This window comes from Diorhabda carinulata, chromosome 5, assembly GCF_026250575.1.
Source record: "Diorhabda carinulata isolate Delta chromosome 5, icDioCari1.1, whole genome shotgun sequence".
NCBI lineage: Eukaryota > Metazoa > Arthropoda > Insecta > Coleoptera > Chrysomelidae > Diorhabda > Diorhabda carinulata.
In genome coordinates, this window is record NC_079464.1 from 10,527,696 (window position 1) to 10,543,137 (window position 15,442).

A 15,442-nucleotide genomic window follows, 5' to 3' on the forward strand; every position below is an offset into this window, starting at 1 on the left:
AGTTATAAAAAATATTCTAATTTACGTCTAATTATGCCACTAGCATAACAACACTGCAACGATTGAAATGAAACTAAAAATACAATATAATTTTTGTTTTTGAGTATCAGTAATTCTGCTGGTTGTTGTATAAAGTTTGAATTAAATAAAATCAAGAGTGTATTTCGCGATACTGGCTAGGTATTGTCACAAAACACTTTTTCTCCTGCTTATAATAGTATATTATATTATAAGGATTAAAAGTGCATATTTTTTTACGAACAATATCTGCAGTTGCGAGGCGGAGCGCAATGTAGCCGAGTGAATGCAAAATTTCGAGTACAAATTTTGTACGGTAAGGGAATTGATGGCTTTTGCACTTGAAAATAGTAGAAAAATGTCAACATTTTTTGATGGTTGGAGAAAAAAACCTTTCGTGATTGTCAAATTGCATAGCATGGGTAGAAGATTAAGGCTCATTGGATACTCGTCATATAATTAGCGTAGGGTCAACATTAAAAATGTACAGAAATGATGTAATACGAGGACGCATGCATATTAAGCTTTAGAGAGTTCATCATTTATTTTATTGTGATTTAAAGTTAAATATTGGAGTAGTGCAAATTCATAGAAGTGATCACTTGTCACAAGCCGCCTCTGAATTTCTATGAGAATGGAAATTCATTTATATGGTCAAATACAGCATGTAACATTCTTAAGCAATCTTTCAAATTTTATAGTAGCTCCTTCTGTAATTTATGGATGAACTTAAGTTTTCATATCAGCAACATAATACTCAATATTTTTTATTAATGTAAAATGAAAATATCAATTGGAACCACCGTTTACTTTCAAATTTCTTGAGCTTAGTTTCATTCCAAAACCAAAGGATCCAATGAAACAAATGCCATACCATGATTAAATCGTTTTAATGTCTCTACTATTCTAACGAGTCATTAGAAAAAATAATGAAAATAAGCTGAACTGGTTTGTTAGATTGAAAAATACTGAAAATTTAAGTGAAAGAATAGAGATATCATCTGTTTATGACGAGATAACAACTAAGTTAAATAAATTAGTGGTTATTCAGTGAGACAATTAGGTCAAATAGCTAGATTATGAGGAAAAAATCAGGTAGAAATGTAAAAATATTCGAGATCAGAGAAGGAATAGGAAGAAAGTAGGTCCCTCAAAGAAAAAACAGTTAAATGCTGCTTTGGAAGATATTAAAAATTTGAATATTGCTTATTGATTTTTCACTTGAGTTCATTTAGGAAAGTGATGTGTTAAGTTGAAAAAAAAATTTAATTTCAGAAATAAAACACAGGAAACTGTTTTTATTTCATTATAACGGTTGAATTTTAAAAATATTTACTTCATTATTTCTAGAGTAAATTAACATCGATATATTTATGATAGATTCATTTTTCTGTGGAACATTTTTGAATCCTTGCCAACTTATAAAATATATCCAAAAGATGTTATTCAACATAAGTTGATCAATTGCCAAGATGAATTATTTACAAATATAAAAACCTATAATTCTGGAAGTTTTTAGAGACACTGATAAGATTATAAGAAAAAATTCAACTTAGAATTAAAAACAAATGTAATCAAATATCCTTTGCCATATTCCTACTTTTGTCAATTGATTGAATTAATAATTCTTTAGGTTCTATATTTGAAACGGATAATTTTTACTGGAGCGAGAAATCTACAATTTGAAATGGATTCTGTGTCGAGTAGATGCTGACAGTAAGACAAATTTTTTCGTCGTCGATAAATTGAATTTGCGAATTGATAAATTGTCTTTTCGTGAACCAGGCAAAATAAATATATAATAGTGAAAAAACCTTATAGGATATATTTGGTGTTTGCAGTTGAAAAGAACATCGATTTATTCAAATAGCTCTACTTGTTCCAAAACTTTTGCAAGAAATCAAATATGCCTCCAGCGCAAGAGAAATTTGCGGAATTGCTGATGTTACATAATATAACTTTAACAAAAACATGTGATTGTTTCGAAAGAAGCTTACTTCGATCACAACATAATATATTTTTAGTTTTATTGATCAATTACTCGTGATTATTTAACAAACTATTACCCTTCGTATCAAATACAAAGTTCAAATAAATTTGTTTCCCTAAATTGTGGACAGTTTTGATTTGGTTGTTTGATAGTATTTGAAGTATGTGACATATCATTTATTTCACTATACACTTTTTATTTATGGAACAACTTCGAAGATTTAACTTTATTGTAGAATCTCAGTGATAAATCAAAAAATGTCATCAACTAATAAACCTGATAATCGATATCACGATATCACCTATCGCCAAATGAATGAGAATTCAACATTTTTTGTGAAAATATTACATGTTTGTATGGTATGATTTTGAAAACTGAAAGGCTTTCTACAGATCTACAGACAACTTATAAAAAACATAAAAAAATCGATAAATAATTATTTTTCACGTTTAACATAGTGAGGTGATCTGTCTGGTTGAAAAGTTGGTTGTACTTCTTATGATCAGGTTTATATTCATTTTATATCTGCATCATATTTTACGAAGATGAAATTTATGTTATTTTACGATTCAACGGACACTACAAGATGAATCACAAGATGCTTGAGTCAATAGATTGTCGATTGTTCTGTTGTAGAAAACTTAATATCACATTTTAGCAACTTGACTACGTACTTTTTTGTTTTGAAAATTTCATCAGTTGAGGCTCCTAATCAAAACAAAATTGAAACTGACACTTAAGTAAAAGTGATATGTTTACAAAAACTATACATTCTCAATCCTTTGGCGACGATTATTTTCGTTAATTTCATGAAATTTTAAGTTTTTCGTGTTATTACTAAAATTTTGAAAATATATTACTGGATTACGAAATAAAAATTGCATTGTTTTATAAAAAAATAAATTACACTGGCTGTTTAGAAAACTAAGTCGCTGATGTGGAAATACCAGGAGTTTATTTTTGGTTACCAGTTTTTTTGAAAGATAAGAAACTTCTCGCAAATAGAATAATAGCAGGTAATTCATTTTTCGACATATTCAAAGCGTTATAGTTGTACAGATTAGTATTTATTTCTTATTTAGGTTTTGGTATGGCATGATAAACTGAAATTTCCATACTAAAAAGTCTAGATACAATCCCAAATCGAAGCACGATGCTTTCCAAAAGATATCGACAATGTTCAACAAACTGGGAGCTCTCAATCACATAATTATTTCAACTTCATGTATTTGTCAGAGATCGAAAGTCTTCCTTGAAAATTTGACTGATCAAATAAATTGTCATTGTAAATTAGTTAAAACCATTAATTTATAATATTCATCCTTGTCATGGAACAATTATTAGGTAAAATTTGACTTGTTATAACTCTTCTCTGTGGATAAAATACTTGTGGAGCTTCATCTTAATCGCATCTAACCATCTTGACACGGTCTTCCTCTTTTACCCTGCACCTTCTCTATTCTTATTCCAGCTTCCTATTCTGCCTCTTTATTTGTCATACATATTTCAGGTTTGCTTTTTATTTTTATTTCTGTACTTTTGAGCATTTTTTTATTTGTACTGAGTTCATTGCTTGTATCTAATCTCTTGCTTCTCTGTTCTGTTCTATCACCATCGTTCATTATTATTACACCTAGGCTAGGTACTAGCATTTCTTCACCACTTCAAACTAACAACAAATTTCTACTGAACGTATAATGACTTCAATATTGAAGAAAAACTTCTTTCATCTCTCATTTTGTATATACAGAAATTTTCCTCACTCAGACTTTATTTAGCTGGAAAAATCAATCATTTTTTTGAGAAGCAATAAGGAATCAAAATGTTCGTGACCACAATAACAAATAAATGTTAAATGAGAATTCAAAATGGGTATGTTGAAAAATTGATTTCAAGACATTTGTTTTTAAATTATTCAAATCTGAATGAAAGACAACTACACATCAGAATGTGATTTTTTTATGAAATACCCACCAATTTTTTCTGTCCAATCTGGACCCAAGCCGCTAGTCATTTTTCATAAACAATTGAGAAAATATAAACAAAAAAATCTATGAATTCATTTCAAATTTCATAAATTCTACGAAAATAGTAATATAATCGAATTAAAACTCACCAACGAAATTATTTCATTCTCAATTTCTCATTTGTGAACGGAAAAATTCTAAATCGAACCAAAATACACTTGAAACTTTATGTTTATACACATGAATCATAACAAACACTCATTGAACTTTTATAAATCTTATATCAGTTTCGAAAGAATACATGGTTTTATATAATTTGGTTGAAACCGAAACAACTTTCATCGAAAACAGCGTGCTACTAATTTTTCGGACTGAAAATACAGCGGGAAAACATTTATCACTATTTTTAGGAAAACCGTAAAACTGTTTGGATGCCCAGGTGATTAGCGTCAGACAAGAAAAGCAAACTCAATAGATAATTTTTGAAATAAACTAAAGCTTCGAAATTTGAATGATATAAGGAGTATCTCGAATGTAGTTCCCATAAAATGCGTCATTTAAACACAATGGATAATAGAGAGCTGCAAAAATTTCGTGATACATGAATTACCACCACTCTCACCACAAACACTTTGTAAAAGAGAACCTAGTAAAAGAAATTAAGCATGGAGTACTTAGAATTTCTAACAAATATTTTTCATAACAAACATTTGATTATTTAGATATATATGAGCCGATTTTGGATAATTTCTACCGGAGGTCTTTATTTTGCAAAATAGTATTCAATACATCGTCTACCATAGATGAATATGTAAATGTTAACACAGCCTTACTTAACAGTCGTAAGAAAGAGGCTCCAATCTAAACCTCGTGGACTTCATTTCCATACATCACTTCCAAATCATACATAACAAACATACATTGATTAGTAAAATTATTAGCGGATCAACATAGGACAGAAAAAACCTTCTTATAACTTACTTATACTATCAGAAAATTTTATCAACAAATGGAAGATGTCAATTATTAGAAGATGACCACAAAGTGGTGATATGTATGGAATAAATTCAATTTTAGCGTTATTATGTACTATATGAAAAAAGCGTGAAAAAGGCCATTTTGTATTCCTAAATTGACAATTTTCAGTATGAAAATATTATTCCCCTCTGAATTATAAACACTTTCTCGAAAATTTTAATAAGAAAGGGGGTCGTCTGGCACATTGTTGGAAAGGGATTTTTGTTCTCTGAGAAAATCAATTTTTAAGATGTAAATGATAATGTCTCTATCATAAACCTTTACGTAGAATGAAAATAATAATGTCGCATAATATTTAGAATTTTTCAATGTTCATTACAATTAAATTAAATGTTCACAATGACCACCATTCACTTCTTGACAATAACAGAGGCGATTTTGGAATTCTCGTACATGTTGTATGACCTCAAGGGTTATTTTGTTAATTTCTTCCGTTATCCTAACTTTTAAATCAGCAATCTATTAAAATACACTTTAGAAATAATCAGGTATTTTCGTATCTGTTTTGCTCATCATCAGGAATCAATCTTTGAAGATACCAAAATATTGGTAAAAAGCCAAATAAACAATTAATATGAATCTACTAGGCTGCTGGCATTTAGGTATTCAAAGTTACTAAAAGACGTCAGAGCGTTGAGAGCGTATTAAATTTAATTATGGCTCATTTGTCCGAGACTCAAAGAATAGACATTTTAATTATAACCAGGTAGAAATATTTAATTTACTGATGAAAAAGAGTTAGATATACTTCTAGAAATTGAAGAAAATCTCATAAGACCACTCGAGAACTTGTCGACGAAAATGATGTAAGTAAACCATTTGAGAGTCTTGCATAAAGAAAAATACCACCCTTACATAGTTCAGTTGGTTCAGGAGTTAAATGAAGATGATCCTGATAGAAAGCAAAAATTCTGTGATTGATGATGGACAGAATGAACACAGATTTGCAGTTCATAAACAAAATAGTTTTTTTCTGCTGAAACGACGTTTCATTTAAACGGAATTGTTAGGTTAGGTTAACAAACAGAACAAAATTATTGGTCCTTATTTCATTGAGAGCAGAGTTAATGGTGAGGTTTGTCTAGATTTTTGATTAAATTCTTAGTGCCGCATTTTGCACGTACAGTTAGAAATTATTTAACGAACGATCGAATAGCCGGCTAGATCCTCCGATTAGACTCCTCTCGATTACTTCTTTCGTGGTTATTGAAAATCTTAAGTATATTTGAACAGACTAGACAACATTGCTGATTTAAAAGTTAAGATAACGGAAAAAATTAACAAAATTTCCCCTGAGGCCATACAAAATGCTTTACAAGAATTCCAAAATCGGTTCGGTTATTGTCAAGAAGTGAATGGTAGTCATTTTGAGCATTTAATTTCTACACAACACCCTTTCTTATTTAAAATTTTCGAAGCCATGCTCAGAATTCAAAGGGGATGCTGGTGGGGGATAATATTTTCATACTGTAAATTGTCAATTTAAGAATAAAAATCGACTTGCTCCAAGTTTTTTTCTCATTGTACATAATAAAGATAAAATTGAATTTATTCCATATATATGTATCGCATTATATATTCCATGAATTTTCACGGAACAAAGGATTTCCATTATAACACTTGAAATCTACCTTAATTCCCATAAATCAGGGTAAATTTGATATTTCACGAGATACTTACTCTAATAATTGAGTACGAGTAGCCTAGTTATTGGAATCACGATCAAAACATTAGAGGATTTACATAGAGACTACACAAATGTCTGAATGATAAATCGACAGGCCAAATCCTATATTGAAAGAATCTCAAAGTAATAAGGGGTGAAATCGTCCGATCTTTTAGTTAAACAATATCCAAATCAGATAAAATCTGATATCTCTCAGCTGGTTAGTCGTTATTCGATGACAAAGTTGAATTATTTTTCCCTTCAATACAAAGCTACATACGATAAGTATTGTGTTTCAAATAAACACAAAAAAGTCATATGGAAATAAAACTTGTTTCTTGCGAAGCTAATTTCTAATAGCCTTAAAGTTGAAAAAAAGTTATGGAAATGAAAGAATAATTTGATTCTTTAGATGTTAATTAAATTTTGACAATATTGTCCCCGTACAGAAGTGCACTAGCTTAATCTTCTGAAACCAATATCTTACGATGCAAGGCTTATAAATGTTGAAAACGTTGATTTATCCATTTAAAAAATTTTGATGAAAATTTTCCATCATAATTATAAAAACATTCCATTCGTATGATATTGTAGGTATTTGTAAATTTTTTCTTTAGTTGTTTCTACTTCAAAGCAACTGTAAACATTTCATGTAAAAATATTCAGAGAAGTTGTCGATGAACAGTAAAGAGAGAAGCTGGTACAACAGATATTATATTTTATAACAACGTTTTATTGAAAATTACATCAATAAGTTGGAAGTGAGTTGGTTGGAATTTTCACATTAAAGCTTGTATATTACGTGAAATTCACCCAAGATTATGTCAATCTTTTGGAAGCTAGTTTTTTCGTCCCTGGCTCATATAGATCATGTAGATACATCATGGTATTCATATATGAATGCAGCCTTTTTAACTTTGTTTATTGAATTGAAAATAAGCCAAGAAAATTAAATCTATGATTACAACCTTGTTGGTTTGTTAGATATTTTCTCAGAATCTAATTCAAATTTATTTCTTTTATTTTTTCTAAATAAATTAGCTCTCAAATCAATAGTCACGTGTATATTAACGAACCATTTTTAAATTTTCAATCTGGTTAATTAAACAGGACTGAGCAACGAGTGAAAAGATAATGAACATTTTTCAGAGAACATAAACGAATCCTTAGAAAATAGAAAACCGATCCAATTATACTGTGTATACATATGCTACAAGTAATCAGCTTTAAATTTTATATACCGATACGTAATTTGCTTTTGTTTCGTACTTTATCAAACAATTTTAGTTCGTTAATTTTAAAAAGGACGGAGATTAAAATTATGATTATTTTATTGGCAGCATAAGAGAGAGAGGTACATATAACCTTTATTGTAACAAGAAAATTTTACAATTTTATGGATAAAGAGACATAGTATAAAATAAGATGATATAAAATAACATTTTGGCTTCATAATAATTATGATACAATATTAATATCTTACTCCATACTAAATATTGAATTATGCCAGGCTATGGTAGATTGAAGAATTCTGCTAGAGAATAATAAGGTCTTTAAAGCAGAAATACCTTTGTCAATCTCGGTAACTTTTTAAATGTATTAGCCACTTTTAATTCAGACCATATATGATTAAATAAGTTTTTGGCATTGGAGTGTCCCTATAGATTGTCATTTATAACTAAGATCTTTTCTATAATAATCAGATGTCTTTTTGGAAGCCACAGATATTAACAACTCTTTAATCAAAATTTTTACATTATATATAAATTTTTCTAAATAAACTCTTTCTATTTATTTTCATTGATATTGTAAGTCAAGACCATTATGATACTTTTGATGTTAAGGTTATATTTAACATTTGACTATAAATTCTATAATAAAATTGCTAATTTGGATCGCGCTTGAAACGGTTGTTGAAGTGTTTATATGATATTTTCTGCGCAATATTCGGCTATGCACAGTTCTAACGATACCGAAATCAGTTGGAACACAAAACAGAATCGTCACCGTACCAAGGACGAATTTTGGATGGGTTAGAACGAGCCGAAATATTAACATATTTCTATGAAGGGAGTCAAATTAATTGCTAAATATTCTTATTATGTCTATCAATTTAGATAATTTATTTATTATGTTTATTTAGAAACAATAGATGGGAAACAAGTAAACATAAGTATAATTTATTATATAGGTATGCCAAAGTTGAAATATAATTCTAATGTTTATTAAGTTAATATTTCTCATTGTTAGGAAACGTTCCTTGGTTTCACTCCCAAAATTCTAGTTATGAAGGATAAGAAAATATTTGTTAATTTTCATCGTATTACAATCTTGCTTAAACCATATTTCATATTTATGAGATAAGATATTAATTTTGAAAATCACGGAGATATTTGTTAATAAGATAAAATTAAACGTGCCAAGTTAACGGTAATTGTTGGTAAAGAATTTGGAAATTTTCTAAGTACTTCTCACTTCACTTGATAATTTCGATCAAATAAAAATAGGGTTGCTTATAATTTAATATTAATCGTGCGCCCCATCTGAAAATCAGTTGGGTATATTTCAACTGTCGCCTGCATATGGAAGAATTTTCAAGCAGAGACTAAAGGTTAAAGTATTTTAGCTTTTGTTTTAATTATCTTTATCTCTGTTTCATAATTCATTATAATTTTGTTTTTAAGACTGATAAACAATACAATGGTATAATCTTTAAATGTGTAATGTAGGCGCAATGTACAAAAAGACGTGCTCAAGTTTTGAGAGGAAGATGCTGGTGATATATCATATTTATCCACTCCAATGCCTGACAGTTTGGGCGCGATAGAAATCATTTACCTTCACTTGGGAAACCGCTAATGAGAAATCTATTTTAGACATAGAACGGAAGTCTAACCCTTATTAAATTCCCAGATTTTAATTTCAATGTAAAGATATATACTTCATGTGCCAGATAATAATATCAAGGATGTTATAGGAAATATGAGTTCAGCGTGACCGAATTACAGTGATTTTTTATAGCCTTCTACTTTTTGCAAAACAAGCCTTTTCGTTCATTATGTACTTATAGAGAGAATAGATAAAGCACATTGCGAAAGTGGATTTCCAGAAATGTTACCAGTCATGGAATTAATATTATGGAATAAGTTTATTCTCAGCCAAGGGCACTATGTTGAGAAAATTTGATGTATAGAGAAACAGGAGAGTAACTAGCATAGCTTCGTTGTGAAAAATAGGGAAAAAGTTATTGCGTTTTCAATTAACAGGGTAAACGTGAAAGTTTCGATCTCTCAAGACGATAATTTGCTTATCGAAGCTCGTGTCTGACAGTGTTGATAAAGAAATAGTACTAAACAGAAGTGAGCCACAGTTTTCCATTGAGAACTCTAAATTTCAAAGCCAAAAACAATTCTTTTTAATTCAACTTGAACCGAAAATTACTGTTAAAACATTCCAAATTATCCATATTCCAGGATAAAAACTGCAAACTCGATCTAGCTTATGTGGTTACAATAGCAAACTGACAAGTTGAAATTGGTTTAAAATTGTTACTCAAAATTGTCTCAATTGTAGATATAGTTCAAACTTAAAAATCATATCTTACAAAGCCATATGCTCTAATATTATCAGACGTTGAAGATCTTAGCAGTCTTCAGTTTTTAATCTATCAACACCAAAGAGAAGACTTCTAAAAAGGAACTTTCCGATCCAGCTCGCTTGCACCTTCCTGGGAAAGATCAGACAGGGGGTGTGCTTGATTTAAAAAAAAAAAGTAGAAGACGAATACTAAAATCGTTTCTCAAGAATGTACTGTTATATCAAAATTGTTTCATATTACAATATAAACCAACATTTCGTGATCATTATCCTTCTCATATAAAGGTGTCTTTTTTTTTAATTCTAGTTTTTATCAGTAGTTGCTGGTGTAAACCAAGGACTTAATTGTCCTTTTTTGAAAAAAATCAAAGTTTTAGTTTGGTATCAAAGAGCAATTAGTAAAATTAATTTCGTTGGAGCAACAAAATATTTGGAGATTGCAAAGTGTTCGCACAAGTTTATGTACTATTATGCATATTGTTTCATTTGTAGCACAAGATTATAATGAAATTGAAGTGTACGTAAAACCCATAACATTATCAGTTACGCAGATGAAACCGAAATATTAACAGTGATACTCAAATTCAACTATCAAGGCTAGATTTGAAAATCACCACCAGCAAAACCAAAATTATAATTCTTATTAGAAATTATATTTGAAACGCATTTGATTAGAGTTCATGCTTGCAAAGTTAGTGTGAAATGAGATACCGATAAAAAAAAAGATGAAAGAACAATCATAAACTTCTCAATATTTTGAGTTTTTGGTCAGAGGGGAACTTGTGTTTCAGTCTCAGGCCATAATTTTATTAGTTTCCTATCTCAACAGGAAATTAGCATTAAAGGGATAAGAACCATTCAGGATAAATATGTGAATAAAGGATTTCACTCACGGTTCCATATATTGGTATCCTGGTGTAAAAGCAGATTTTCTTCTTGTCATGTTATCAGGTCCTGGATCGTAGGTTATCATTACGAACGATCTGTCGATGATGTCTGGAGTAGATTTACTTTTGAACGGAAGAAATATATCTTTAAATATATCGTCGTCTGACATTTCTTCTTGTTCTATTGTATCGCTTAGAGATATTTTGTAAGCTTCCAAACAATCTGCGTAGTCGTTGTAATATTCCTTCAAACATTTCCTGCAACAATATGAAATGGAAATTTAAAATAGTATTCCATTTTGAAAGAAATAGAAATCAATTAGAAATTATATTACTAATAATCACATAGTCAGTACTTTTGAAAAAAATTGGAATCTTGCTTCTATCGAGTCAATTCGATCTGACTGACATTATTTTGACAATAGTAAGAGTTAAGTTGTAAGATAAAATTTGTAACTTGAAAAAATTGATTTCAAACGGGATTCTAACGGCGCGTGCTCTGCACTCTATCACAGAAACGATTCACCCCATGAAAAATTTTTTTGCACAAAAGCTCTAGAGAATTTGATGCTCTACAATATTGATAATAAATACAAATAGCGTGAAACTCATAAGAAACGAGTTATTTGCAAAAAATATACAAAAAATCGATTTTTTTTTTACTTTTGACCTCCGATTTTTAAAGTTCCTCCCATCGAATTTAATGTGAGTTTTGAGAGGAGTTTTAGGATGTCAAATAACAAGTTTAAACGACTTTATAGCTGGTTATCTCGATTTTTCGAAATTCTTACTAAATCTACCTAAAATGACTAGACTAAAATAATTTTTACTCGAAGAATCTTCTAAAATGAGATCCTTGCTTAACAATGAGATCGAATAAACGTGTAATGTGATCAATCTGGGAAGATAAGCCAATTATGAAAGACTCATTAGAGTCACAAGGACTTTTTTTTTTAAATTGGATCATATTTCAAAATTATTTTATCTTGGAATTCTGAAGAAAATCTGGAAGGCTGACAGAGCAGATAAAAGCCATACTAATCCAGACTTCGACAGTATCTAGCTTCGCAGGCTAAATACTTTGAGGAGGATAACATTGTTGTATGGAAATAATAGAAACTATAATGAATGAGAAATTATGGTTAGTACAATAGTAGTTGCCAAATTATATATGTCGGTCTGAAAAAAATCTCATATTTCAGATATAATTATTTCAAACATAATTTGAAGACAATAATAATAGATGATAAAATTATTTCGATTGGAGAGAAAAAAATTTAAGGCCATTGATAAAATCTGAAAGAAGCTAATTCTCATTTCTCTGAATATCGCTAAACGTACGAATACCACTGAATGTACTTCATCTGGAGAATCAGTTTTTTCATATTATATTATTCATCCTTCCCATGGTAGTGTGCTAGGTAGGAACTGCTAGGTAAAGGAACATATTTAAACCCAATAGATTAATTTATTAGTTGATTTATAAACATTAAATTTTGCTCCAAATCGTCCCAACTTTGAGAAATACTTGCATGTTCCATATGAATGTTTTTTCAGTGATCAGTTTATGCACTGCTATGTTGTAAGTGGTTGAAATATTTAAATATTTAGAATTTGAAATGAGTTGTGATAATTTGAAATAAATTATACCAAAAACAGCTACTATTGAATTAATCTTGCATCGACTATTGTTATTTATTTATTTCTGTCCTGTATCTATCTGTTAGGATCGCGTACTCTTGGAGTTTGATCTTCATTTTGTAATTTCCCTGTAACACCGTTATATTTCAAATTCAATTTCCTTCATAACATCTTCATTTTCCAATATAATCTCAATTTCACAGTTCACAAGTCCTTTATAATTATTATTCCCAGCGTTTACTCTTCCATGAATGTTCAGCTTATTGTCTTACTCTGTATTATGATTTCCAACTCACTATATATTCTATATGCTGATTGATTCTTTGTCTTATCTTGTACTTTGTGTGTGAGCCACATCGAACCTTTCTATTTACTGTTTCTCGTTTATGAACTCTCGTTTCCATATATTTTGTTTTTTTTTCGATTTATTATTAATCCTAGTCCCTCACAATTGTATATTTTGATTTATTTATGATACTTCCATAAATATTACATGCTCTTGTCATGCCATCTATTACAATGTTAACCAATACCGTTGAGAGTCTACACGCCTTCCTCCACCCAGCATATATATTTCTTATTCATTGAATTGTGTTTCTTTTATCTTTATACTTTCTCTAAAATTTAGCATAGTCATTTTCACCAATTTTACTAATTTTTGAGATATAGTTGCTCCATGTCCTTCATAAATGTTCATTTTCGTACTCTGTCCAAATGGTTGTTTGGAATCAATGAATACCATTCATATTCCAATGTTATGCTTGCAGAATTTTTGATCACTTGTATTATGATATGATTAGCATCCATTGTTGATTTTCCTTGTCGAAAGACTTTTTGATACTCCCCTATTTCTGGTTCTACTAACTTCTCCAGTCTTTCATTTATCATCGTTATTAATACTTTATATACGGTGTTAAGCTATTACGATTTCCTTCTTTCAATATTAATATAATCAATACAGTAAACTACTTCTCCGGCATTGTTTTTGATTCCTTCACTTTTCCCATAGTTTTAAATATTATTTGCCGTATCTGTATAGTTATTTGAGGGTTTCTTCATCGGTAATATCATAATCTCCTTCAAATACAGGTGAAAATAATAGGTCTCTCCTATATGTTTATGTTGGTTCAAAAGAATTCAATAAGGTTGTAAGCAGGTTTTATTGGTCCGGTCAAATTTGACCAAAAAATAAGAGTGAAGCTACATAAATTTCCATCAAGCTGAAAATCAGTACAATTGTTTAATATATTTTGCATAATACTTTTGTTTCATTCACAATTTTATGCGACAACTAGAGATATTTTCAAATTTCCGCGAAATTAGCATGGATATGAACCTTAGATCAAATCTTTGATTATAGAAATTTTTTTTCTTGGTACCGAGCCAGTCGGAGAGATGTCGCTAGGATCGAACTTTGTCGTCAAATTTTTATACAGAGTGTCAGATCTATATATAACCTTTGCCAAGCAGTTAAATTGGCAGTTCTGATTATCTTATTGATGGCTGATATACTCAGTCGATAAGGAAAGTTTCGCGAAATAGTATTCATCGCATTTTAGAATCTCAAAAATTTAACTAAGATTGTCACGATCGTTGGCTTGAATTTTCCGATTTTTAGACATAAAAGATAATGCCAATTCACTTTATAATAATAAATTCCTGAAAACTTAGCTCAAGACCGTTATTTAATTTTGTTGGAATATTATGTTGAGAAAAAGATTACCTAAATTGCTTTTTTTATGTATTTTATGTACGTATATATTTATAACTTACCTATAGCTTCTTTTGGATGGGAATTCATAGGATCCTATAATATTCAGTTCGGTCAAACTTTTGAAAATACTTTTATTTGGCTGATTATACGAAACTATAAAAAACTCATCTCCGGGATCGTTTATATTATTATCATAAGATTTTAATTCGTCGTCAAGTTTACTATCCAAACAAATGTGGGTTGTAACAAAATCCTTGTTTAGGCACGGCTCCGAAGAAGCGGTATTTACTAAAAATAAAGATAATTTTACATTAATGCGATTATTAAGTCGAATTCCATAATACAGTTATTTTTGTTGTCGCATTATCATTATAATATTAAAAATATCACCATTTATTTCCATATTTCTAGTTCTGCGTAGAAAAATATTAGTATTACAAATGCAAGGATAAGAAAGAAATCTGCTTGGATTCTTCAGATTCAATAAATATGAAGTATTGTCAAGTCATCATTACTACTCTCTTAAGGCGTAATAAGACATATTTTATGCTGATAATTACTATATCACGCATAACAAGGTATATCGCTGTAAATAGAATGATTATCTCATAGATGAAGAAGGTATATATATATTTTTTTTGATAATTTTTAAAAGAAAAATAAATTTTGACGTTTCGACTTTTCTTTAAGTCTGTATCAAAATATGATATTGACACTGACTATTTGCTTATTTATATTGATCTATAGATCACCTTCATCATTAATATCAAAATAACGATAAAATCAACTTAGAACTTGGTAATTTTTCCTTAGTCCCTACATCTCAAATATATAGCAGTAATCAATTAAATTATTTGTATTTTCATTGGAATTTACAAAATAGAGCTATGAATTTTCCTTAAATTATTTAGATCATTTTTATCA

The 15,442-nt window shown here is 29.5% G+C and overlaps 1 protein-coding gene across 1 annotated transcript in view; it reads right to left on the reverse strand.

The window, feature by feature from the left end:
• Positions 1–15,442, reverse strand: part of LOC130894286 (uncharacterized) — a 462,711-nt gene that overhangs the window by 283,107 nt on the left and 164,162 nt on the right. Inside the window, exons 15-16 of the mRNA XM_057801000.1 lie at positions 14,578–14,806; positions 11,170–11,421 (exon numbers count right to left, since the gene is read on the reverse strand). Of these exons, the coding sequence (XP_057656983.1) occupies positions 11,170–11,421; positions 14,578–14,806 (481 nt within the window). The remainder of the gene's footprint in view (positions 1–11,169; positions 11,422–14,577; positions 14,807–15,442) is intronic.